The sequence below is a fragment of the Besnoitia besnoiti genome, assembly GCF_002563875.1.
Source record: "Besnoitia besnoiti strain Bb-Ger1 chromosome Unknown contig00007, whole genome shotgun sequence".
NCBI classification, from domain to species: Eukaryota; Apicomplexa; class Conoidasida; order Eucoccidiorida; family Sarcocystidae; genus Besnoitia; species Besnoitia besnoiti.
Window position 1 is genome coordinate 3839571 of NW_021703915.1, and position 26136 is coordinate 3865706.

General features: G+C 57.0%; 2 protein-coding genes across 2 annotated transcripts; one reads left to right on the forward strand and one right to left on the reverse strand.

Annotated features, from left to right (window-relative positions):
• Positions 1-7159: 7159 nt before the first annotated feature.
• On the forward strand, positions 7160-10750 carry BESB_075310 (uncharacterized protein; the record flags this gene model as incomplete). Its single annotated transcript, XM_029365904.1, has 1 exon — positions 7160-10750. The coding sequence occupies one exon, from the start codon at positions 7160-7162 to the stop codon at positions 10748-10750; it is 3591 nt and encodes a 1196-aa protein (XP_029218388.1).
• Positions 10751-13478: 2728 nt separating this feature from the next.
• On the reverse strand, positions 13479-24672 carry BESB_075320 (subtilisin SUB2; the record flags this gene model as incomplete). Its single annotated transcript, XM_029365905.1, has 16 exons — positions 13479-13515; positions 13883-14080; positions 14750-14843; positions 15175-15392; positions 15814-15935; positions 16558-16715; positions 16958-17118; positions 17836-18074; positions 18663-18757; positions 19288-19380; positions 19760-19852; positions 20326-20466; positions 20905-21040; positions 21421-21512; positions 21797-22303; positions 22896-24672. The coding sequence occupies 16 exons, from the start codon at positions 24670-24672 to the stop codon at positions 13479-13481; spliced, it is 4161 nt and encodes a 1386-aa protein (XP_029218389.1).
• Positions 24673-26136: the final 1464 nt, after the last annotated feature.

Sequence of the window (26136 nt, forward strand, 5' to 3'; positions counted from 1 at the left end):
CCGAAAAGGAAACAGACCCATCAGCAATGAAGGCTGGTACACCAGCGGGGGCGAAGAAGCAGATATGTCTGTTTCCCTCGAGCATTCACTTAATGGCAAGTAAATAAGGACGTTTCGCAGCCAACTGATGTACTTCAATCGTGCCAAGGCCTGTCTCACCTGATACCTTGTGGATGCATTGGTTGCACGCAGAAACTGCCTGGCACGAGCAACGGGTGAAAACAACTTTGTGTAGCCTCCGCGAAGAAGTAGAGGAACATCAGAGGGAGATTTTGCAGATTCGCGAACAAATCACACGACAGCAGGCTCAGCTCGACACCGTCCAGCGGGGGCAACAAATACACCAGGAGATGCTAGGCTACCAAGAGGAAGAGCGTCAGCGTCTCGCGCGGAGGGATGTAGAGGCGAGGGCACTTCCAAACAATGCAAACTCTTCAGTTGCTCACCAAGTCAGGCGAGACTGCCTCGCCAGACTGCTGATGCGAGAAGAGTTGTACGAACTTAAACACCAAGTGGCAGCAATGAAGCACGTTTTGGAGCGCCGACAGCAAGATCCAAGACGGCAGGGACTTTCTTCGATGCTTATGCACACGCGAAAAGAACTTCCGGAGAAGGGCGTGCGAAGCTACTCAATGCCGCCACTGATCACGCACAGTGAAACGGAAGGAAGCAGTTTCGCTCTCAAGTGTGGGAGTAAGAAAATACCTCCTTGCCAGCGCACAACCACAGCGACACTCGTTGTTTCAGCCCCGTGCACATCGGTCGTGTCATGTACGGCATGCACGCGGTACTGCTAGGAAACACTGCACTCCAACAAGGTGAGATGAAGAGACTCGAAGCGACGACGTCACCTGGCCAGATTCGTGTACGGACTGGCATGATACGCTTCGACGACGAGAACGTGCCACGTGCCCCCACAGTCCCACAGTTTCATGACTTGAATTCCACCATAGAGCAACCAGGTTCCTGCCGCTGACGCGAGTGACAAGATCCGGCCCCACGTCTGGAACGCATCTCTTCGCCGATGTCTTACAGGTCATCGCCCTCGTTCTACAGCCTCAGCATGTCATGCCTGGGGAACGCTGTCTCGACAGGCGGTGATCCAGGAAAGGAAAGAGAGGCCCCGCGAAGAGTGCCCACGCGTGGCAAACCGACTACGACACGAAGTCTCCACAGGTCGGCGCACCCGATCAGCGTCAGCGGCCTTCAGAGGCTCTTCTTCACATGCGGAGAATTCAAAAGACTCCGACGTTCACAAGAGACTTTTCAAACAGACCCCAAGTTGTGGCAGCCGGCGTACATGTTCCGCTAAAAGCTTGGTTCAGCAAGGAACGGCGGAAAAAGCCTCGCACGCCCCGCGGTGTTCCAGCTGCCTGAGGTCAGAAGGGCTTCAATGGGCGTGCGGAGCCGATGTCCGCGCCAAGCGAGCGCTTACCGGCAACGGCGCATGGAGAGCTGGCAGCACGAGATGGGGCAGCAGTAGTGGTGCAGAAACAGGGACTCATCCACGCATGCCACGGCCCGACTTCTCAACCGCGCCCTCAGGTGACTGCTCGAGATTCCGTAGTGGCACACCCGGCTCCAGAAGAAGATCCGGAAGCGCTGCTGTGGGACAAAATCCTGAGAGCGAACCAGGGGAACCAGGCTTGCCGTTCTCTGTTCCAGAAAAGAATGCGGGCCTGCTCGTTCTAACTGGACAAGTTGCTCGGCTCGAAGAGATCTGTACGGCGCATGAACAAGCAATACATGTACGTGTGAGAGTGGGGATGTTTCGGCTGCCCCTTCGTGGACTTGCGGGAGGACACAGAGAGACGATACAGCGACTGTTGCTCCGTCGCTGTATTCGAGAGTGTGGAGACCCGGGACGGGCTTCTTCAATATCCCTGCTATCTGCAGCTGCGTCACGTTTCACTTAGTGAGAATACACTAGGGTCGACGCCCTTGTGTGCGGCAGGCCAACACTTCAGTAGCATGACGGGAGACCAGTTGTACCAGAGAAAACGTGGCATTTGGAAAGTGGCAGACGACGTGCGTCGATAGCTGATGTAAACGCCTTTTGCACCTGCTCCAGGTGGCCTTGAATGAAGCGCAAATTTCGCGTGGCTTTGCCGTCCAGCGAGTTAACAAAACTATGGCGAGCAATCCCACCTGTTTTAACCAGGCAGAGGCTGACGCAAAAGGCTCCTAAACCCCCAAATATGCTTCGTTCTTGCCTTGCGACGTTTGTAGAAAGTGGCTGGAGAGTCTCAACTGCTCTGCAGTCGTATGGTGGATGGTAAGCTCGGGAGTCGCATGGCTTCGAAAGCGATTATCACGTGGTTGAGGTGGGCTCACCATTATCTCCAGGGAGGCGGCCCAGTCCCATGCCACGAATACGAGCAGGCGTGATGTGGCCCAGGCGGGAGACTTGATTATTATGCGATATCTGGACAACTGACGTACACCATTAAGGGTCAATTCTTGAGCACTCGGTGCGACTCGTCTCGACGCTCCGGTGGCAATCGACGCGTCTATGTGTGCACACTAGAACGCCTCTTTGCTCCTTCTTTGTGGAACTACGACAAATTATTTGAATACACCTCTTCTACTGGGCTACTCAATGAATCTAGCCCTTTCGCGTCCCGCTGGGTGTTTTTCAGAAGTCTAAATACACATCAGTTTTGCCAGGAGTGGACACTGGTGTGACAGCATACGTTTGCCTCTACTGCGAGCAGAGACATCTCGGAGTAGTTTGAGAAGCTGCCTGCGTCCCAAACGTACAACAAACTCGAATATTTTTAGCGAGAAAGCGAGTAGAAAATTTGTTCGCGAGACTCTGTCCCGTAGTGGTTGTTTATACATAGTCACATGCAGTTTGTGTGTGTGCCCCAACAAGGCAACCATGGCTTCTGCCATGCTGCATACGGCGCTGCCGGGTAACAACCGCTCATGCTCGCGGATAAATGTCGATGAGTTAATAGGTGGGGTCTTTTTTCCCTGTGTTTTCCCAGACGCACTGGCGGCAGTTCAGGCTACGCAAGCTCAGATATTCGACTTGCGCCAGCAGGTGGTTTCTGCGACCGGCGCGTGCCGGGCTATGGACGATCGTCTGCAAACGATTGGTAGGGATACACATGCTTTCATTGGAGTATCCGGCATCGACCGCACAAACAAATTTGTCTCTACGCAGCTCTGAGGCGCTATACTGGAGCGAATTTCTCAAGGTGGAGCTACCGTGCGAGAGCCAAGCCCCCGCGCGTTCTCGTACACTACCGTCTCTTGGAGCAGACGACGTCTGCTTTGTTCCAATTATACAGTAAAGCTAAGGCGTGTGGTCGCACACTCCAAACGCTTTGTTTTTTGCCCTCTGTCCTCAATTCTACAGGTGCTCAGAAGCATCTCGTGCCGCGTACTTCAGCTTGCTCACACGATTCTGTGTTATAGCCCGCAGCCCCAAAAATTACGGGGTTGGGGTTGCAGATCCTGACAGCCTCATCAAGAACTCTGTTTACTGGCTTGTGATACCTTGCACAGAACGACGTTATACCGAATTGTCCGACATGGGATATTCGACTCGCAAGTGGACACTGAGCCATGGCAGCATGCCCCCTTCCGTCGCTAGAAGCGGCTCATCCTGCTTATCGACGAATGCGTGCACTCCCCCCCGCCTTGACATCCGCGGTGTACGTTCTCCGATGTTGAATCAGCCGCCGGAAGCCTTGAATACTATACCTTTCTGTCTGGGGCATCGCACAGCCATCTACGTTGCTCGACCGCCTGCTCCAGTGGCAACCGGATCCTGGCACCCGCCGTCATTTCCACCTTGCGAGGAATGCTGGGGTGCCAGAGCCGCGTCTTGTGCATCCGTCGCCGGGCAGGGCCGAGCGCCTTGTAAAGCGTCGCTCGTCAAGGAGTCCTGTTTTCCGGTCCTGCCACAGACGACGTCTGCTGGCCACTGGCCTCAACGGGGCTGCGCTTGCTTTAGCATGCAGGACCCGTCTATCCACCGAAGAGGGTCACGTTTCCGAGCCAAGGAAGCGGAGTTTTCATCGGTGGGCGATCCACGCTGTCGCACCGACACTGCGTTTCCTGAATCATATGGGGGGCCCGTAATGTGGTGTACCGCCCCCTTCGGACACACTCATGAAGGATTCCGCCCCCACAATTATCAGGAGTTTGAAACATCGCCGCGAATCAAAGACGCCAGCGCATCCAGTCGAGTCTCAGACCGTGGCTGCGCGGAGACCCATAAAACCAGGACGCGGGTCACCCCTGACTCTGGCACTTCTCACCATGTGCCCGGCCCAAAGTGCAGGTCACTCTCTCAGCGAATTAGAAGCGGAGGTAGGCCTGCGGCAGCGAGTCACCAGCCGAAGGCACCGCAACTTACTTTGGACCTTGACCTGCTGCCTACCACCGTGGGGAACGGGAATAAAGCGACAGACCCGAAGTCCGCCGCGACGGCAAGCGGCGGAACAGCTCAAGCAGTGATCTCTTCGCTAGCATCAACAAGAGCGAAGCTAAAAGCCTACGGGCATCTGAAACTGGTATGCACCTAGCCGACAGATGTCGTCGTGATCTGCGATTGCTGCCACAGCTGCGATAGTCCGCCTCTGTTTCCAGACCCTGCTGCGCTGTGTCTGTGTACCATTTCAACCGCGCAAGTCGTTCTAGTTGCAATAAGGTGAGAAAGTGCTACTGGGCCTTGGCCTTTGAGCTGTTGGGGGCGTGCAACCGCCGGGAGATCCTAATCTGTAACTGTCTCCGGGGCGGGGGGCGGGGGGAGGGGGGGGAGGGGTGGGAGGGCGCAGATTCTATCTTCGACAAGCAATGGAGCGGTTGGGTGGTAAATGCGCGTACCCTTCTGCGGACTGTGCCTCGTAGGTTTTTCTGTGTTCCGTTAACTGGCACCCCTGAATGCTGGCGAACACGCTCACAAAAAATGCGTGGGGGAGCCCACGCGCCAGGACAGCACATATCGCTAGTGTCTTGTCGGTCACTGCTCGCCTACCTGCCTGGTCGCTAGCACGTTCCTATGCAGCAACGCACGCGAGCGATGCACAAGCAGCGCCGGAGTTCTTGCGGCGCGAATTATATACCCTTTGCAGACGTTTTCCTGCAAAATCACTTTTGTAGCGCACAGTGACAGGGGCTGGCCTCGTCGTCAATCTGCCGGGAGCACTGTGGTTTCGCAGCGGATTCCACAGTGCAACGACTTGCGGTGCTCGCGTTTCGCCCTGCATAGTGCCTGGCAGGGGGCTCGGCTTCGCTGCGGTGGGTGACCTGAAGTGGTGTCTGCTTCCCACTGCAACGTTGAGTGTTTAACGTGCGTGCACTTTGTAGGTGCACCTTTTCAACTTGTGATTTCTGACTCAGGGATAGACGTAGGGCGTTGCACGACCAGTCTTCGGTCTTTCAATGAACGTTCCCCAACGCATATGCCCGCTTGCAAATCCTGCGCTGGTGCTCCTACGGGCACGGGCACACTTATCCCGCCACCCCCCCCCCCCCCCGCCACGAATCTTGACGCGGAAAGCCGAGCAAAAGCTTGCACAGAAAGGCTTTCCCCCCTCGAGCTTTGAGTGTGGAAGGGGAACGAGGCAGCAGTGGCCTACGCCGTTCCTGTCGGGGGAGCCACGTCGGAGTCGGCACTGTCCTCTGGATTCTTTGTGTTGGAGTTGTTTCTTTTTTCAAGCCGGGTGACTCCGCGGACTCGCTTCCGTACGTGGCGCAGAAGTGGACGATGTCGGCGGCAGAATAGAGCCCTACATGCGGAATGATCTTTTTGCTCCGAAGCATTGTGCCTTGGTTTCTCTACTTAAGTCGACTTGTACCATTTCGTTCGGTCGCAAGACGAGCCGGTCTCGCTCGGCCTCGCCGAGTCGCAGCCATTTTTAGTTCGGTGGTGTGCCTCCGTGGTCTTGAGGGTTAGCCGTGCTGTACCGTACGGATGAAGCTCCCTCGCATCACGGCAATTTGTCACCAACTCCTGCAGTAAAGTGTAGCTTTCTTGCGAGACCGTACACTGCACCCAAGCCCCGCGTGTGTCGCTACAGACTTTTTCCAACCTTGCTTTGTATGTAGCGATTCTACACATCTGTTGTGCTTTTTGTGGTCAGCTGTTCTGTGCCTCGAGTTGAGTTATGATTTTTCCACCACAGTCGACGGCCCCACCTCCGGATGCTCAGGATCATTGAGTTTGGTTCGGTTTTGCCTTGGCTCCGGAGAGCGACGCCGTGCCCTATACGGGCGATTTGTGTTGTCCCTCTCTCGGCGCTGGCGTCATCTGCGTTTGTCACGGCTCTCTGACATCACGGTGGAGTTGTTTTCTTGGCTCTGTACATTGCAATGGTGAGAAAATCTATGATGTGCTCAGCCGGCGGGCGCTTGAGTGACTGAGGATCTTGCGGTCGCTTTCTATCAGCAAGGCGCACGCCTTCGTGACCTTTGCGCAGGCGTCCACCGGTGCTTCTTCCAGCGTCCTGACCACGATTTCTACGCCAGAAATCACAAAATCGAAGTAGCGTTGCTGCAGCCTTGCGCTGTTCTGCCGCAAGAGACCAGTGCAGTTCGTTTGTGAGTTGCAGTGGTCACTGCATTGCAGCTAATCATGACGATTGCTCCAGCGCGGCATCGCACCAGCAGCGCTTGCTCTTTCCGTCATCCTTCACACGACGAGTGTTTGTAGCCGGACTGGAAATGGGCTCTCGGATTTATTCATGTGTGCCCTGCTTTTGTTCGCTTCAGGGTTGTAGACATCTTGTGATTTGTGTTGCTCGCTTGTTGAGCTTGAACTTGTGAGGATCAAACTGTGCAACGTCGCCCGTTGTCCAACTACCGCGATAATCCACTTTTTATTGACATCTGACGTTGATTTAACCCGCGCTTGGAAAGGTCGTCGTTGTAATGTCGCTGACTCCAATTGAAGCAGCGTGAGACTGCTCCACGGAGTTGTCCAGCGAGCGTCTCGCGGCAGACTTTCGCAGCCACCTCCTCGCACGCCGGGGCAATAGGCCGTAGGCATCTTGCGCCTCGAGGAAGAACAGCCAGGCAGGCAGGCGCCTCGTGTGACGATTCGAAAGGAGCCGCGGAGTCTGAAGGGGACGCTGGTTACCACCCCTACGAAAGCGCTCTAGAGCCCAGGCCGTAAACATCCATCTCCGTGCAGAAGGGCCTGAGAATGGAGATGGGACAAGGAGAAGAGAAGAGCCCAGGAGTGCATGCCTGGTCTACAGCTGATTCGGCGACGGTCGTGACGGAGAGTCTGGCGCTGAGTTCGGTCATCCCTCGTCCACAGAGTCCGGCGTCGCCGACACGATCCCCTGCAGCGCGCTCCAGAGGCGACGAAGAAGGCCACGGAGAAGCCTTCGATCCTCGAGACACGAGCGAAAGTATCCCCAGCGAGGCTGGCACGAGGAGGGGAATCCGTGCTAGCGAGACGAGGGCTCTGAAGGAACACCTACGCGGCGGGGCTGAGCGCCTGGGCTCGCCAGGTTGGTCTGTTGACGGCCTCGAGACGGAGGTTCCTGTCTTGGAGAGCCCAGGATACGCCGATCGGGGTGAATCGCTAATCGCCTTAAGTCAGCTTCTTCACCGGCGAGGAAAAGAGAGCGCGAAGAGAATTAGTGTTGCTGGGAGACGCTTACCCCGCACGGAAATGCCTTGGAGCCGAGACCGAAACAGAGAGAAAAAACTATGCAACAAAGACGAAAGCCGCGCCGGAAGCAGCGAGAGCCAGAGACCCGCCGAGACCGAACACCACGCCATGACTGTCTCCGAGCTGAGAGGTTTAGCCCTCTCAGTCGAGGAGCTGGAAGCAGCTGTTCAAGCCGTCGCCACGGGCACGTCCTCCAGGGCTTCAGGCCTTGTGTTTCATTTCTCTCCAGCAGAAAGTGAAAGCGACCAACAGCCACAGCAGGGCAAAGTTTACCTAAAAGGCAACCAGAAAACAGGGGAAGTCAATGGAGACGCAGCTGAACTCGTGGCAGAAGACAGAACCACGCGACGTAGCTGGACGCAACAGGCTACCCGTCTCGCGCCCGAGGCGGATAGTCCGATGGATCCCGACGCCTGGATGCCGTTCGAGTCTCCGAGGCTCGCGGCGGCGCCACCAGGCCCAGAGGCTTCAGGAGCCGCGTCGGGAGAGCGTTCGGCTGTCGCACGTCCCTCGTTTTCCGTGTGTGCCGTTTCGCTCCCCCGTTTGTCGAGACAGCCTTCAGTTCAGGCGGAGGCGCAGCCTACGGTCTCACCAGGCGTGCCGCCGTCCTCTGTTCCTTCGCGCTCTCAGTCACCGCCCAAGGAGCGCGCCGACTCGCGGCGTGACTCCCCCCGGAGGTGCGCCTGGCCTCGGTCTTGGTCGCCCCAGCCTGCAGTGCTGTCCATTTCCTCTTCCCCATCTCCGTCCGCGGAAGGCGGCGCCGGTGAATGTGCCTCGACAAGCCAAAGGGCTCGCCCCGGCTCTGGCTACGTCTGGTCCAAGGGGTTTAGCTTGCCGCTGGGGAAACTGGGGCGGCAAAAGCTTCTTCGTCTGGTGCGGCGAAAGTATCGGCTGGACCGCGCGTTCTGGGGCCCTCGTTTGCGGGAGCACGGCTTCGAAGTGACGCGTTTTCCTCGCCTGGGAGTCGAGCAGCTCTGGGCTGTCGCCCACCTGGTAGGCGTCTTCGACAACGCGTGCCAGATTGCTCAGGAACACGCTTCCCGATGTGCGGGCGAGGCGACGAAATCCAGTTCTAGCTCTCAGCCGCTTCCCATTTCCTCGTCGTTCTCCTCGTCGTCTCTGAGTTCGACTCAAAGCGGCTCCACGTGCCCGCCCAGTCTAGACGCACGCGCCGGCGGAGGTCGGACGAGACGGCGTGGGGACGAACCTGCCGCTTCCCCCTTGAGAGAGGGGGTGAGGGAACGCCTCGCTGCGGCGCCAGAAGAGAGCCCAGACAACCGTGAGAGCAGGCCTGCCCTCCGACCCCAGAGGGAATGCCTCCATGCAGCTGCCGGTGCTCACGCGTTCCTGGATAGAGAAGCGGAGCCGGAGGACACAACTCTCACGGCTCGCATCTCGCCAGAGGTCAGGCTGATAGACAGGTTCGAGGCCTGCAGTGAAGAACGACTTTCGAATGGAAGTCCACAACTGGGATCCATCCAGGCGCGCGCGAAAGAAGGCAAGCACTGTCGAGAGAGTCTCGGGCGCGCCTCAGACCTTACATGCGGAACTGCTTGGCGCTGCGCGCGCGAAGAAGCGATGAGAGACAGCGTCTCCTTAGACGGGAGATGGGGACCAGCAGATGAGCTTGTGAGAATACACTCTGAGCGGGGCCGCGCCGCTGATCTCCTTGACAAAGAGAAAGAATTGGAACAAACTTATCGGTCTGCTTGCACACTGTGGCGGAAAGTCCAAGAGTGCGTCACCCTCGTGCCTGAAACGGAGACAGAAGACGCGCCGGCAGCGTGCAACGATCGCGCGCTTTCTCACCTGAGCGCAAGCAGTTCTTGTCATTCGCCGATTCCATCGGCTCCGGCGAACGCTGGTAACATCTTTGAAGCTGTAAGGCCCCGCGCCTCTGGTGCTCGCGAAGGCGACCGTAATTGCATTCTTCACAGGGAGCGGCAGCGACCGAGCGGAAAACAAGTGGAGATACTTTGGGACGACGGCTTGCCATCGTCGCACTCAGCCGAGTCGCCCTTTGTCTGGCCTTCTTTCCCCGCTGCCCTACGTCCATCATCAGGCACCGAGGAGGCGCCGCCGTCATTCGTCTACCATTGGGGATCCCCAGAGTTTCAGATTGCGGTTGCCCCGAAACGGCCTGCGGGCGCCTCGTCGCCCCCTCCAGGCCTTTCCTATTTGTCCACGAGTTTGCTGCGTCAGTTTGTGCGCGCCAAGGGTCCCCGCCATCCTTTTCCTTCTTCGCATCAACGAGGAGATGTCGAAGGGGATCTCGACACTGCATCGCCCTGCCCCTGGCGGCCTCTTGCACTCGACAGGGACGCAGCAACGCCTCAGGTGCACCGCGGCACGCAGAGATGTGTGAGGGATTGGGCGCGTCATCGCTCGCCAGACGAAGCGGTTGAAGAGTTCTGTCGTCTCTTGGCGGAAACACAAAACGAGAAACAGCGCGTAAGCTCACGCATGCCTGCCCATCTCTCTCTCCTGCGGCCGCCTGTGAGCGACAACGAAATCTCAGCAAGCAACCTCCGAGTGCCACACCCGCCGTGCGCCTCGGCGCCACAGAACTGGTCTGAATGCGAACTCGCAGCTCAGTGGACAAGCGACACTGCCGCGTGCTCACCGCGCCAAACGCAGAGTCGGTTCGCGCCCAGTCTGTCTTTTTTCCCGACTACTCCAGCTTCTTCGTTCTGCCCGCGAGACGCGCCAGAGTGGACTCGCCCGGTCGAGCGCGCGCGCCTCCGAACAAACCAGCCGCACACGCCAGAAGACTGCGGAGCTGGAGAAGCGCACGAAGTCCGCAGAAGCTTGAAGCGCCTCGCCCTTCCTGAGATCCGCCTCCATCGGAGAAGGAGAGCGGACATCCCCGGAAACCACGCGCCTGTACTGTCCAGTCACAGTCCGTTTGATGCGCATAAAGGCTTCGACAGCGACAGCCAGGCGGGGCACAGCGGGTTCGCCGTCGGTGCTAGCAAGAGACGGAGACTCGACCCCGAAACTGTCGCATTCACAGGTCGGTCGCACCAGAGGAGACTGGAGATTCTCGAGAGCCAAACGCGCTCTCTGCAACGGGAAGTCGCCAGCCTCAAAATGCACCTGGCGATGGCGAGATAACTCGGTGGTCGCGAGAGGTGAATGTGCCCCGTCCTCCTCTGTGCGCGGGAGGGTTTAGGGTTTAGGGTTGACGCCGCGTGTGTACCCTATGTGTTGGAGCGGGAGAGTGACTGCGGCACGGACAGAGAGAGGGTCGCGGGAAAGCAGACACGCTGCCTGCAGCGTGAGACACGTGAGGAAGGTGAAGCGTCGGCAAACCATCCGAAGAATTGGGGTCCTCGACTCCGAAGAAGAAGCGAAGCGAAGTGACCAGCGCTCTGAAAAGTTGTGCGCACTCTGGGTGCCGCCAGCGGAATACCAGGGGGCGAAAGTAATTCAGCGTAGCAACCCCTCCATATGATGAGGCTGATCCCCTTCAAAGCCAGAAGTTGGTGCACGCGTGTGATACTACAGGACTTCGTCCCGGTGTTGAGTCTCTCGCGTCTGAAGGGCGCAGTTTGGCACATGACCCGTAAATCTCTTTGTCTGCGGCGACGATGTGGGAATCTCTTGAAAGCCAATGGCTGACCCACCAGTTTCAGGGTGGGACTTCTCGAACTCTAGTCTGTCTCTGCGTGTGACATTCCGTTTTACCGAAGGCGCGAAGGCCACTATTTCGTGAGTCTGTCCCATGAACGGATGGATCACAGAGCGACAGACCGCTCAAATGGAGCCAGGCACGCCTTTCCTTCGCATCACCGGCTCTGCACAGCTCTCGACAGCGCATAGCTGCCACTCTTCCAGTGGGTGCTTCCTGGAAAATTTGCTTGCCGAGAGCTGGTTTCTTCGCGGAGGCCCGTATTTCTGTGTCGAGACGCTCCCGAGGTAAAGCGCGCACCATGCGCCCTACGGGGTCTCGCAAGGCTCGTTCCCTTTCGCCGGCAAGCGTGGCGACGGGCACATTTGTTTGCTCTAGCAACTACATACCCTGCACCTGCGCTATCGCGGCCTTCTCAGGGCTCCGGGGCGTACATCGGGGCGGGCTCCCCCTAATATTGCTTCCAGGTTGAGCGACGGGAATGTGAACGACTCTGAAAAGACACACCCTCGAACAAGGAGTTTCTCAGTTCTTAAAAACGAGACGTCCGCAGCGTCATGGGACAGATGCGAATAAAAAAAAGTGGCCATACACAACACGATATGCAGCGGATGCACTACACACGTGATGCACTTCGTGCTGCAGTGTCAGTGACATGTATATCCTGGGAGCAAGGCCTAAGCCTCAAGATTCTTACGGCATACCGATCACATCGTCCGGAAGAACTCTGACTCCAAAGCTCGTCGAAGCGCACTCTCAACCGCCGTGACTTTCGTAACCCGCACACCATATGGAGTGCTAGGCGAAAAAGTGCGCGAAATTGAATTGAGGCAGCAAGGAGTGCAGACAGACGTAATCATGCAGACTGGCAAAACGCCGTCTCTGAAAAAAAAAAAAAACTGGAACACCGCGTGGGTGCCAGACAGCCGCTTACCACGCCGCGCGGACAAAATACGCGAATCTTCCCACTCTCAGGCGTGCAACGACATTCATAAAAGCATGACTCAAGAAAGAACCGGAAAGCGCAAAATGTTGACTTCAATAGCGTCTGCACCACGTCCAGCCCACGCCGAGGTGAATGGCTCGAATCCGGTGATACTGAAATGACTTCACCATTACCCAGCGCCCAGCGAGGCTCACGCGCGAAGAGCGCTGCATAAGAAGTACACAGATCCGTTCTTTAAAGGGTAATGACGCCCTCTATATATGCGTTCTCCCAAAGGGCAAACAAGTATGCCTGCTCGCTCAGGCAGAACGTGGCGGCACACCCCGGATCAAGCGTGAGGACTGCATCTGAACAATAGAGTGCCCCTGCAGAGGGATTCACTGCACTCCCGAGGAGCCTCTCCGCGAAGCCGAGAACGGCTTCGGATTCTAGAGTGCGTTGTGCCGTCACCACGCTGAGTCCCATTTCCCGTGTGCGGGAAAGTAGTCTGGCGCGTTCTGGCGACATTCGTTCCAGGATGGTGTCCCTCCAGTCGAGGACCTCTCCCTTTTCATTAGCACTCTCAAAATCTCCATCGGGCAACGCACGACCAAGATGACCTGGTCAACGACAGACTAAGAGAGAGGCGTTGATCGGCGACACAGGAGTTCAGACGGGCGTACATGCGGCCCTCCCGCACCCATAGGGTTCTGCATCTCTTGAGCAAAGTAGGTGCGGAATCTCGGCAGCAGACAATAACACAACACGACTCGCAGAAGTTCTGGCCTGCTGGCACGCCAGCACATGCGAAAGCATGCAGTCGTCCTCTGACCTGAAGGCAACTATTGCCCGAAACAGGCTTCCGACCGGTACCGTCTGATGTTGGTCCCCCCCTGCCCACCCCTCAACTGAGCTCGGGGGACTCTGCTTGACTGGGGGTACTTGCGGGCAACTTGGCAGACCCACAGGAAAGAGAACCTCGTCCGCTTACGGCAGCCATGTCTCTGGTGGCGCTGTCTTCTCCGCTTTGCTCGTGCAAGACGATCGAGTTTCCCTCAGCCGTCCCAACAGTGAGTCCAAGAGGGGAAAAACAGAGGTGTGAAGCGAGTCCTCTGCTTCCGCTTCTCTTTCCTCCCAGAACGAGCCACGGATGAAGGCAGACCTAAAGTTGAAAAACTCATGTGGCGACCCGCTTGCTGCTCATACGCTCTTATTTTCTGCCCATGCACTTCCGCTCGCGCGGAGCTCCGACTGCTGATCCTCGCATCCTTTCTTCTGCCCTCCTGCTACTCGCCCGCCGCTCGCTTGGCTCCCATGCGACCCCTATTATCACCTCACAACCGGAGAATGTTACACAGTGAGTGTAGAGGTAGGCACGCAGCGTGTCCCGCGTTGGGCTGCTCATACAGGCCCCGGGGACTCTGAATGCAGAACACGGGCCAGAAACGCCCCCGCTGTCCTTTCCTCAACCTTCCGCTCCCCCCCCCTTCGGCCCCCGTCCCCCCCCCCCAATCCCAGCCTTGACGATATTTTGTTCGCCTCGGTCACCACAGCTGCCGTCTGAAACCGTTCCTTTTCGCCAACAGCCTGCGTGCCCAGTCTCAGCGCGTATCCGCGGTCCCCTTCCGCGCGACTGACTCTACCTTCTCTTCACGAGCTTCGCTCCGTGGTTCTTGCAGCTACTTCTTACCGACGCCCTTCCGGCAGCGCTTCGGGGCTCTGAGCTCCATCTAAACCCGCAAAATGCAGAAGCGTCTCCGACGGCCGGAAGTGCAGCTCCCTCCCAGGTACGTAGCCACCTGCCCAGTTTTGCTCGCGAGCTCCTCGCGGGGACCGGCTTCTCTGGCGCGGTTCAGCCTTCGCCTCGTGTCGTCGAGGGCGCTCTTTTCTGTCAAGCACAACGAAAGTTTCCATAGAAAGGACAGACGGTGCACATGTTCAGGCGGTGATGAGAAGACACAGCATGCACGCGCGATCGGAAATTCCTTCACCATGGTAGCCAACGTGACGCACGCCTTCGCTGTGAAATGGCGGCGCGGGTTTGAGTGCCGGAAGGGTGAGAAATCCACCATGGCCGCATCCGATGAATGGCTCGCCCGCCGACCGACACAAGGCACCACCGCAGCCGTCCCAGATATCTCCAGCCGTCATGCCGCGCTTTATTCTTCTGGATACACACACGCGAGTGCCGTTCGCCCGTATCCTCGGCCGGAAAGCGACAGACCACCAACGTCGAACTCACTCGGCACGCCAAACAGGAGGCTTCAACGCGAATACGGAGAAAACGGGGTGATCTTGGCTGCTATCGGCCGCGTGCAGACTGGCGCAGATGTAAATTCGCATGCCGTAAATTGTTCGAACGCAGACCCCCCAAAACCCAAGTCATGTTGCAAGGACGAGAAATGAAAACTGGATCACGCATCGAAACTCAAACCCATGTCTCCTGGAACCTGTCAAGCACATCTGGGAGAACCGAACGGGCTTTGAGATATGTGCTGCGTTGAGCATGCACGCTGCCTTCTCAGACAATGCCCGAAAAGGACAAAAGAAAACGTACCTCTTTGTGCAGAACAGCCAAACTAAAATCAGTGCTGCAACGGCAGCTACCACACCGAGACAGATGCCGACGATCATCATGATCGACATGCCCTCTGAGAAGAAAACAGCCACACAGCGCGTCTCAACACAAAAATTGGCAACACCGCATATCGCGATGCTGTTGATGTCAATTGGTAAGGTGCGGCCGCTGAAGTGAGGAAGGTGTGGAGCAGACCGGAGGACTGGAACCAGAGTATGCAAAAGGCGTAGTGTCCGCTCGAAGGGGCGGCACGCGGGAAAAAGAACGGAACGTGAAAACGGTTGCTACGTCCGTCTTTGGCGTGACTCCATGCAAAACAGACTCGGCAAAACTTCCGTGACCCGCAGATATCCGCAGAGCCCCACACCCAGTCAACTTTGAAGGTGGTTTCTCCGCGGGCTTACGCTCATTGCTCATCTTTGACTGCACGCGACAGAGCTCTTCGAAGCCTTCAGACGGATGCGCCGGTAAGTTCGTAATAAGGTCGGAGAAAGCTGACGCGGCTTCTGAGTCGCTCGGCGAGTTCTGGCCAGGCGACTTGGAAACAAAGAGGGTCATGGGGACTTTGACTTGGTCCAGCACGTCTCCTTCCTGGCTGAAGACGTCGAACGTTAACTTCGCCCTGCAGAACGAGCGACAGTGACACGCCGCCCGTCTCTGTTTGCAGCGTTCCAATGCAGCAACGCAGCGAAGGCGGCTGCAATTACGCGCGGGGCTCCCATCTTCACAATGCAGGCCCCACGAGCAGCGCTTCACGATTCGGCAAGACAAAACGCACATAAAGGCGGGCGCCATGTATATCACTTTCTAAAAAGCACTTCTTTACGAATTCGTCGCTATTACGTCACAAGAGTCCCCTCTGCCGCCACCGTTCGAGTGATACCGCGCCCACATAACTCCATACCAGTGAACCGGCAGCGAGTCTATCGCCCAGGAAACACCACACTTCCTCTGAAACCCGCGAGACGGCAAGCAATACCACATCCCTCCCCTCCCCCCCCGCCAGAGAGCTCTGCTGCTGAAGACGAGCCTACGCAGCTTACGTAAAGGTTCCAGGGCGATAGCCCATCAGAAGGAGATCGATGACGTGAGTCTGGCCAGGATCCAGCTCGAAGATCATATCTTCGCAGTGCGCCTGTGCGAACATCCCTCCCATTCTCGCCATCTGAGCAGAACCAGACGCAACACAGGCACATCATCCACGGAGAATTCCCTGGGATCTGCGCTACGCCGCCACCAGCGCGCGACTGAACTGCGGCTGGGCCTGCGCCGGGCCGGTCGAAGGCAGGGCTCTCCGCATCAGCGTCCGTGGTGGAAATTCAAAAAACCACACCAACACGAGATCTCCTCCAGAACACGCTGTGGCGCCGGTTCGCCGCCACGAGGCGACTCCGCTCGCCCTCGTCGTCGCCTTGCTTTGACGATTTTCCGTTCCACAGTCTCCACCTCGTATCCGCCGCTTGCGTGCGGCAGTCCCGCTTCCCTGAAGCGAGGTTACTCTCCGCCCACCCGAGCCCTTCGCTGGCGCTGTCGCCTGAATACGCTGCGTACCCATTCCGATGTCACAAGCCTCTGGACAGGGTTGGAGCGCTTGAGCGTTGACAGGCAGCACGGCTGTCGCTCCCACCTCAGTGCCTAGTACGCCCCACTACAACGCCGTCTAGGCGGAGCGGGCAATTACGACGTTATACCATATGTGTACGGTGTATATATATGTCCGTGTGGCCCCGGGAGTGCATCGTATCTCCTGCAAACGCTCGGCACGTGTCTGTGGCTGCCACACTTACCAACACGGCGTCACGGGCGTGCGGAATGCTGCTCCAACGCGTGACAGCCGCGAGTTGTGGGACGTGCGTGGCCGTGAGGCGGATGATATCCTTCACTTCGGACGCGGGCGCGTCATACCCGTTTTTGTGGAACGCGCCAAACACGAGAGCCGCAGTAGCTGAGGAGGACAACAGTACGGAGAAGCCGCCGTCAGAGCAGAGGAGCGCAAGGTAGACGCACGACCGCAGCACGGCGACACGATAACGCCTGACGACAAGCAAACTCTTCGTCGCGCACGGCCAACGCTGTCTCGCTGCGATGGTCAGCCAGGCACCGGGGACACTGGGGGAGGCGGGGCAGGGGGGATACACCGATCGCGGAGCCGCCGAGTGAGCCCTCGGAGTCAGGTGTGGGACGCACCTGAGACGTGTGGAGCAGCCATCGAAGTGCCCGACATATGCTCATACGAGTTTCCTGGCGTGGTTGAGTAAATTTTGACACCAGGCGCCCCCAGGTCAACAGAGTGCTGCCCGTAGTTGCTGAAGTTCGCCAAGTTGCCGTCCATATCGACTGCCGCCACACTGCGGAAAGGACATCGCAGAGTGAGCATCGCGTGAAGGACGAAACGAATCCATGGCTCACGCGGAAGCGCGTTTAAAGTCAAACTCGCCTCCACTCACGACCCGTCGCTACGCAAAGATGAAGTCAAGACGGCACACCCATGAACAAGCATAACTCCGGATAAGAATAGCCTCGACAAAGCGACAGAAGAGCGTGTGCAATAAACTGAAGCCAGACGCATAGGTTCAGGGCGGATGGTGCACATCTACGTCGAGAACGAGGAGCACAGACGGTATCCCCGACATGTACATCTGCATGCATATATATATATATATATATATGGCGCGTACGCGAACGGAAACACGGGCACGCCGCAGACCCCCGTCAATAGATAGATAGATATAGATAGATATAGATATAGATACAGATATAGATACAGATATAGATATATAGATAGATATATATACATATAGATAGATATAGTTAGATAGATAGGTATACATAGATAGATATAGATAGATAGATACAGATAGATAGATACAGTTAGATAGATATAGATAGATAGATACATACAGATAGATAGATATAGATAGATAGATATAGATATATATATGAAAGCCCCCATAGAAAGAATGTGACACTGGAGCGGAGGCCCATGATGCATCACTACGGCTGGCCTAATTATTATTGGCTCGTCACAGATCGCCGTGAGCCTGTGGCGCGTCTCAGTTGGTTACCTGATGGTGTTTTCTTGGTCCCAGTTGCAAGGGTACGAAGGCACCATATCGTTGTTCGTTAATTCATTGCCCGCAGCGTTGACAAGCAGAATGCCCTTGCCGTTGCGAGCGACTGCGCTGAGCTGCACGACACGTCTCAAGACGGAAGTCGCCTGGCCGCCTCCCCAGCTATTGTTGATAACATGGACGCCATGTTCGATTGCGTAGCTCAGCGCCCGAATACTGTTCGCCATCGACCCCTGAAACGGCGGGCGGACACCGGACAACAAAGACACATCACTGCGCCAAAACACAAAAAGCCCCCGCGTCCCTGGATGTCGTGCGGAGACGACACGCTGAAAAAGGGAAATAGTGGCATAGTGCTGCTCACTATGGTACACCAACGCGATGTGGAGTCCATGGGAGATACTAGATAGCGGTCTATCACAGGACAACTCGGAACGCAACGACAGGGGAGACCTGCGCTGAGACGCGGGAAAAAATGCACATTGACGGGACAGGAACGGCACAAAGTGGATGCGCGAGGCACAAACGCTCACGAAGAAGTTGGGACGCACGGGCGGGCCCCTGAGCTCCGACGCAGAAACTTATGCGTGCACGCATACGAGAGAAGAGTTGACTCCTTGCGCAAGCGCCTGCAAATGCACACGAACCCTTTCTCGATCTTTTGTGCTCGTCCACTCACGCATCCTCCTTAAGCGACAAACTGGTAAATTCCGACAAAAGTTTATTTGAATATGCGTGTATCTGTGTGAGTCTTCCGTACTGAGACCAAAAGAGAGGGAAGGGGCTGCCAGCGACCACCCCCCATTTGCAGCAAAACGTACTCGGCCGTCCGAGTCCATGAATCGAAGAGCCATGATCTTGGTGTTCGGCGCCGCACCGACGATGCCTTCTCCATCCGCGCACGCTCCAACGATTCCTGGTAAAGGGAAAAGCACAGCCACATTCCACGAACTGAAACATTTGCACATTACACGCCAAAACAGCGCCAAAACAAGCACCACACCTCTCTCCGGCTCGGCGAGGGAACACGGCGGAATGTGTAAGGCGAGTCACTTCGAGGGTTCAGCGTAAACAGGCGTCATTAAACCATGCAACTTCACGTCGACAGCGAGAAATCCCGAAATAGACGCGTGCATGAGTCTGTGTCCTCGAAACACTAGATGAGGTACGATATCGGGCCCCGCTAATTTGTTGCCAGTGTGTTAAAAAAACGCCGGGATGATGGTCAGACGCGACAGGAAGACGCGCCAAGAAAGATTCGACGGGTGGCGCAGCCCACATCACACTGAGAGCCACGCATACCAAGCCCCCATACGCAGCCAATAGTGCGCAAGCACGCAGAGATGAGACTGACAGCCACGCTCAAGGATAGGCCGCAGCATCGAGAAGCGAGTAGAGATTCACGAAAGAGCGGCAGATGTGCACGCGCTAATGACAATCACATACCCGCAACATGTGTGCCGTGCCCGTTTCTATCCTCTGGCTCAGGCTTGTTGTCTTGGAAGTCATAGCCACGATGATCGTCAACTAAACCGTTGCCTGTGAAAGCACGCAGAAACACGTCATCGCGCGTGTGATGTGCAAATGAACCGTCCAGGCAACCTCGTCGCCGTTCTAGAACCGATGAGGAGTTAAGAAGACACCACGAGCGCTCGGTAAAAAGCTAAGCATGCAATGCGTGGTCTTCCCTTTGTTTTGAAGCTTGAATGACTTGGCTCCTCACCGAGCAAATCTATAATGTATATGTATGTATTCCACCAGAAAGGGATATATACATGGGGGCACATACACGTCTAGGTACATCTCCAGGGATGCACAACGCAGAATAGCAGAATAGCAGCACGACGCAGAGTGAATGAGGCAACGAGCACGGATGAAGAGTAAGCACAGACCACTTGCCCTTCCTTCTCGTGCGTACCATCGTCATCTCGTCCGTCTTGCTCTTCTAACGGATTTTGCCAAAAGTTGCAATCCAGATCCGAGTGCTGACTGACCCCTGAATCGATGACGGCTACCTGCAAATACGCACAAGGGACGTCCCGCCGACGCACCGTGCAGTCTTGAAAGCGCGGATACAACGTGTACGCCTGAAAGCTTTCTGCCTGACTCACCCGTCTGAAGCGCTACTTTTGCGGCGGCTCTCCTGCTCGCTGCTCAGAGGTCGCAGTGGCTTCCCCCGGATATTTGCCTGTCGCCTGCCTATTTTCCCATGCACGCGGTCGACTAGGCCTGCAAACGGGTAGCCGCTTTTACTCTCCTTCGGGCTATCAGAGCGCCTCGTGGCGTGCGAGAGTTTGGTTATCAACACACTTGCGGGGAACTCTCGCCATCCGGCCTTGCTCGCGCGCCCCGTGGGCGTCTCAGACGAGCTTGGGCCCCAGCAGCCGCAGGCAGACACGAGGCGGCGACCCTCGCGGTTCCGGAAACCTAGTTTTCTTGTGTTTCTGCACTCCGCTTGCGCAGCTCAGCGCGTGTGCGAGTCACCTACCACCGTCTCGGCGCCTGATTCGCCATGCATCCACGCACTTGTCGCGTTAACCATGTACATGCCGTAGAGTTTCGACGTCAGCGCAGGGTCAGTGGGCATGGTCCCCTCAAATGGTGTTTCCCTCTTGCTGACTTGGTCTGCAAGAGAAAACAAAAAAGCGAGTCCACCGTTTACTTGGAGGCACGCAGGGTACCGTACGGACTGTAAACGCCTTTAGGACACGCGTTCTGAATCGTGTTGTGCGCTGCAGCGCCAGCGAACCCAAATATCTGGCTAGTCTTGACCGCCGACACGCTCTACACAGGGCAGGGCATGCGCCACAGTCACTGCTACATGAGGTAACTACCAACATTCACACAGCACTCGCCTGCAGAAAATCTGCAGTGCTAACGCGTTCACAACTATGTAGGCTCCGACACGTCTATCCGCAATTTCTCTCTGAATCCGTGCTCGATTTCGGTACCCATCCATGCAGGAATGTATCCATATGCTGTCTCTACATGCCCACCAAGGGCATGAATCCGCAACAACAGCCTCGTCCCTCGGGTCTGACTCATTCTGCAAAGCATCCTTACTCATTGATAAGCCATGGACCTCATTCGCCTTCGCCATTCGGCGCGACGAGTTGTTTGCTCCTAGCGTCTGCATTTTCTCTATCAGCTTGTCGCGAGGCCGCGCGTCTGCGTCGGGAACTATGCTCCGCAATTTGACCTGAAAAGAAGTCCAGCAGCAATTGGCAGATTAAAGTAACATGCAAGTGACTTCTCTCACCGCGACACTGGAAAGAAGCGCATATTTGCGGATGCAGTGCTCGTGCCACACGTTAGCCTGCAGTTGTACAGAGGCATATGCGTGTACGATCGCTTGCGCTTCCAACTTGTCATCCGGAGTGCGTAAGATAGGATCATCGCCGCGCAAAGAGGACACGATTTATCCGATCCTCTCTCCGCCTCGCGGGCGGGGGACCGCGTCTAAACCTAGTGAGCCTCCCCCGCACTCAGCCTGCGCGTCCCGGTACTTCCGTGATTCACGCCAACTATCCCTGCGTCCCCAGAAGTGAGGCAACAAGCTCAGTAAAGATCCATCCTCACCATCTCGGAGAAGGACCACTGTTCGATATTGTTGCCGAAGGTATCCTGGATCGTCTCGAGTAACTCTTGAAGTTTCGCTCTGGTCACACCTTCTAGAAAAAAGAAGCGATCCCCACCAAACACGCGCAACAGATAAGACGTGTGCAAACTGGCCCTGAGTCACGAAGAGCCGAGCCATACAACTCACGGAGCTGACTCGAGGCCGAGCGTCCAACAGGGCATTTCTTCTTTCCAACTCTAACTGCAACGGAACACCGAGCCACTTTTCAACGATGCGTATGACTGCCTACTTGTCGGTCTCCCTGGATAAACAGACACTCCCACCATCATAGACACACACAGACGGTCACTTCTCGCTGTTCGCCCCCCCGCCTACCTGCTGGCAGGGCCACGACAATGTGGCATGTGCTAACGAGCATCTGGACCGCGGTCGACGGAGTGCCGAAAAGTTGCGTCATACTGGCACGAATTTTTCCCACGAGATCTGTTCCCTCTTCCGTTTGCAGGACGCTGTGGACATCTGTGACGCGGTGTTTTGTCCTTCTCCTTGATCTCCCCTTCCGCTTCCTTCTCCGTCGCCTTTTCCCGCCGTTTTTGTTTTGAGCACCCTTCGAAGGGGACGAACCGGAATCTCCGGTAGCGTCAACTCCTGTACTGTCGCTGTGACTACTCTGTCCCGCAGCGGCAGACGGGGGGACAGAAGCGGACGCGGAGGAAGCGTCAGGCGTTGCTGAGACCTCGGGAGAAGGCGGCGCAGACGGGTCTACAGCCCCGTCGCTGGACTGGAGCGCGGAAGCAGGAGCAGGAGCATCTGGCACGGAATCAGGTGAAGAGGAATGCGCCTCGTCCACTCTCTCCTTGCAGACGTCGATGACCAGCTCGCCTGGAAAACGAGGAAGAAAAAAGCACTCCACGCCACCAATGAAAATCGCCACATACTTCAAGCCACGGCGCTGTGGCGCGTGCAGCTGCGCGGCCTCCGCGAAAACCGGCGAAGACGCCTCACACGAGGAAATCAGGCCGTACGCGCGCTTAACTGCGTGGGCAGATGCGCACACCGACGACCTGCACGCCGAAACTACGTCTTGTTACCGTCTATGCATGTATGGCTAGCAAAACACACGCGAGTCCGCCTGCAGCACAGACCGGCGCTCGACCTGCCCTCCACTCCTTCGATACGCTTAGAGTGTGCGCAGCGCGTTCCGCCGTGCCGTACGCTTCACTGGAACTTTAGGCTCATGTCCCTCACGCGGTCAAACACTCATCCGGCAGTGTGATTGCAGGCAAGTCGTGTTCACGGGAAATTCTTCCTGTTTCACACGCTCGGCGGGTGCCGCCGTCCCTGGACGACGTAAATCACACAATACAAACTGCGGGAATGCCTGCATGGATGTGAGTCCCGCCGCACACACGCAGGACGCATGTGCGCCGACTGGGAGAGCGGATACAGCCGCATGCGCAAGTCGAGTTCTGACCAGGTTGTCCAGGGTTTTTTCTCTTGAACCGTTTATAGTGTTTGAGCATATTTCGGATGGACGTCAGTTCGGGGGGGCTCCTGCTCCCCGCCGGCTCTTCCTGTCGTTCACTCCTGCCGACGCTGGCGGTGCCGAAGAGGACCTCGGCAAGCGAGCTGACGGAATCCTTCGCCGTGGCAAAGCTTCGAGGAAGCCACCAGTCCGAGAGGGACTTGCCGGGAGTCGCGAAACGCGCGGGGGGGTTAAATACGCGGCGGCGGGCGGGCGTGAAAGTCGCGCTGGTTGTGCGCACAAAGACCTTGATTGTGCGGCCGGACGTGTTCTTCAGCGCGACCTTGCGAAGCACCTGCTTGGGAGGAAATGCCTGATCGTCGTAAGCAAGATGGACTCCGTTTCCCTCCACTGTTTGGGAGGCCACGTATCGCGCGTTGACGGTGATGGCTGTTCCAACGAACACGCCGGGTCCAGACCAGTACCCATCGTTCGACGCCTTCCTCGCCTGGAGGCGTGGAGAGACTTCGGCGGCGGCGCCAGACGCGGACTTTGGGGAAGCAGTAGCGGGCAGCTCCGTAGACGACGGAGATTCAGGCCGCGAGAGGGGTGCGGGCGACAACACATGGCAGGGATAGGGAGACCAAGGCGGACACGGGGCAGAGGCAGGAAGGCTTTCCTCGCTCCGACCTTGTCTCTCATCTGCTGGCTCAGATGCACCCCCGGACACTGGGGGAGACACCTCTTCGCCTCTTACCACTTCAGAAGGATCAGAACCCGTATACGGGAGCCCCGCGTCGTCGCCTGCTACGGGCTTCGTCCTTCCGCGCCTGCGCCGTCTTCGTCCATCGACTTCGTCTGCCTCTCGCACGCCGCCGTCCCCGTCTGACGCACCAGCGTCTCCATCGTCAGCCTCCGCACCCGATCGATGAGTGGGCTTGGAAGCTCCGTCCTCTCCGTCGCCGACACCGTCTAAGTAGTCGCCTCCGTCAGGATCGTTCTCGTCTTCATGTTCGTCGTAGTCACCCTCCGGAGATGAGGGTGGTGGCAGTTGATCGACAAGCGCCCACGGGTTCCTCACTTGGTCGACGTGCTTTGCCTCTCCACCCTCTGCGAGGCGTTCTGCTCCGCTCGGTTGTGCTCTACGCCCCGCGAAAGGTGCGGATTCCTCTTCGATCGCTCTTTCGGGTTCTAGCGCTGTTTGCGCTCCTTCGCCGCGTCTGTGTCTCTCTCCTTCCGTTACTTTTCCCTCTGATACGCCGCCACCCGCCGCGGGCGCCTCCCCTGTTCGATCCTGTGTCGTAGGCCCTCCTCCCTCATCCCCTTGCGTCTTCGATTCTGCCGGTTCTGTCGCGCTGCCCTCCTCAGCTACACCCTCCACCTGGTGGTGCGCCCGCCAGCTGAGTTCATCTCTTTCGTTCCCCTCGATGTGCGGATTGATGACGTCAAAAACACCGTCCTCGACGAAACTGAGAGGGCTACACGTCCCACCATCGCAGCCCTTTTCAACAGCATCACGGGAACCGCGCTGCGGCTCTACTCCCGCCTTCGCGCGGTCTGCGAGCTGCGGCTGACGACCCACGAGGAAGCCGTTGTCGATCGCGGCGTCTCCTGGAGAGTCAGGCCTCCCCTCGTGGCTTCCATCAGACGAGGCCTCGAGGCGACGGGCGAACCCAGAACCCGTTGTGCGCAGCGTCGCCCTGCACAAGAAGGCGAATGACAGGAAGGCGAGCGGCACCAGAGGACAGGACAAGGCGCGAGTCACGGTCCCACGTTGGCGGCACATCTTTGCTCGGAGTAGCAGAAAGGATCGTGAAGATGTACCGTTAGTGTCATGCAAACGGTCGAAGGGAAGGCGACCACAACAGGAAGACAACGATGGAAAATATTGCTGCCGTCTCCGGAGCGCTCACGCTAATGGAAAGGCAAACAAGACACCCGAGGCCGAAACCGTCCGGCGGCCTCCTGCGATGCGAGCGCCATCCCCTGCAGACTTATTCATAAACAGCCGAGGGAAGCACGCGATGGAGCCAGCAGATACAAACCCGAGACTTCACACGGGCCTGCGGCACTTCGGCGCCCCCTAGCGGTACAGGCAAGCGGCAAAACGACTATTTGCATTCCCTCGGAGTGGCTACTCACCACTAGAGGACGCATATAAACGCAACGGGCCCAAATGTTCTGCCTCTCTAGTGGGCGGAAAGGCTCCGACAGGGCGTTGTGCGTCGATAGATAGGGTAGACGCCAGGCGCGCCGTTTGCGCCAGCTCATCGATAGAGGGTATGATTCCCCACGGCGGTTATTTCGTACGACAGAGACGAATTGAACCTTCTTTGATGACGCGATATGGCGCACAAAAGTAAGAAAAAAATGGGAGCTCAATGTCCGTTGTCGACAGGTAGAAGAGCTGGTGGGCGCGCGGTTGCCGATATGGAGAAGAGACACATGCCCCTACCGGCTTCTCCAACTCGTAGTCACAAATTGAACATACGCTAGAAGTTGGCGCCGCATAAAACTCTATACCAGAAGGATAAGCTGCTACGAGAAGCTAATAGATCCGGACTCGATGAGTTGTCGTCCGAAAAAAAAAAAAAAACGAAGCCGGTGACAAAATTGACCGCTACGCTGCTCAGTCGTCGCGAACAACCCAACCATCAGCTAGTGCTGTGCTGCAAACTTGAATGGGACACTGGTTATCTCTAGAGAGAGAAGCTTCTCGCTCCAGAGGTATCGAACTCCTGACAAACGAAGCAAGATCTGAGTCAGTTGCTTGCTCTAATTGGGGAGTGAGCGAAAACGGTTTTTCGGAAGTGGCTAAAATGACTCCTGGAACCGCAGCCAGCCCCACCGGTTGAGATGATCGCGGCTGCTGCGCCGTAGAAACAGCGCATGTAGCGAGCCCAGTCAGAGAAGAAAGAATGGCACACCTTGCTTTTTCTGGCGCTTACAGATATGTCACTGCAGGACAGCAGCACGGTAGATCCTACCGGGGAATCTTTCCTCCGAAAGCTTCCCAAATCGAGGGAAAATACCCGTGAACCGCTGCGTGTACTGTGCGCAACTGTGGAACCTCGCAGACGCTTGACAGACCCCGCCCCTCCGCTGCCCTCGTGTTCTACGGAGGACGCCGACCGACGGAAGGGAATACAGGGGACGGGAACGTCCGTGAGGCGGCAAATGCCATTGCTGGCAGCCGGCCTACGTGGCTATGGACTTGCTGAACATGGTAGATTTACGAGAACTTCAGAGG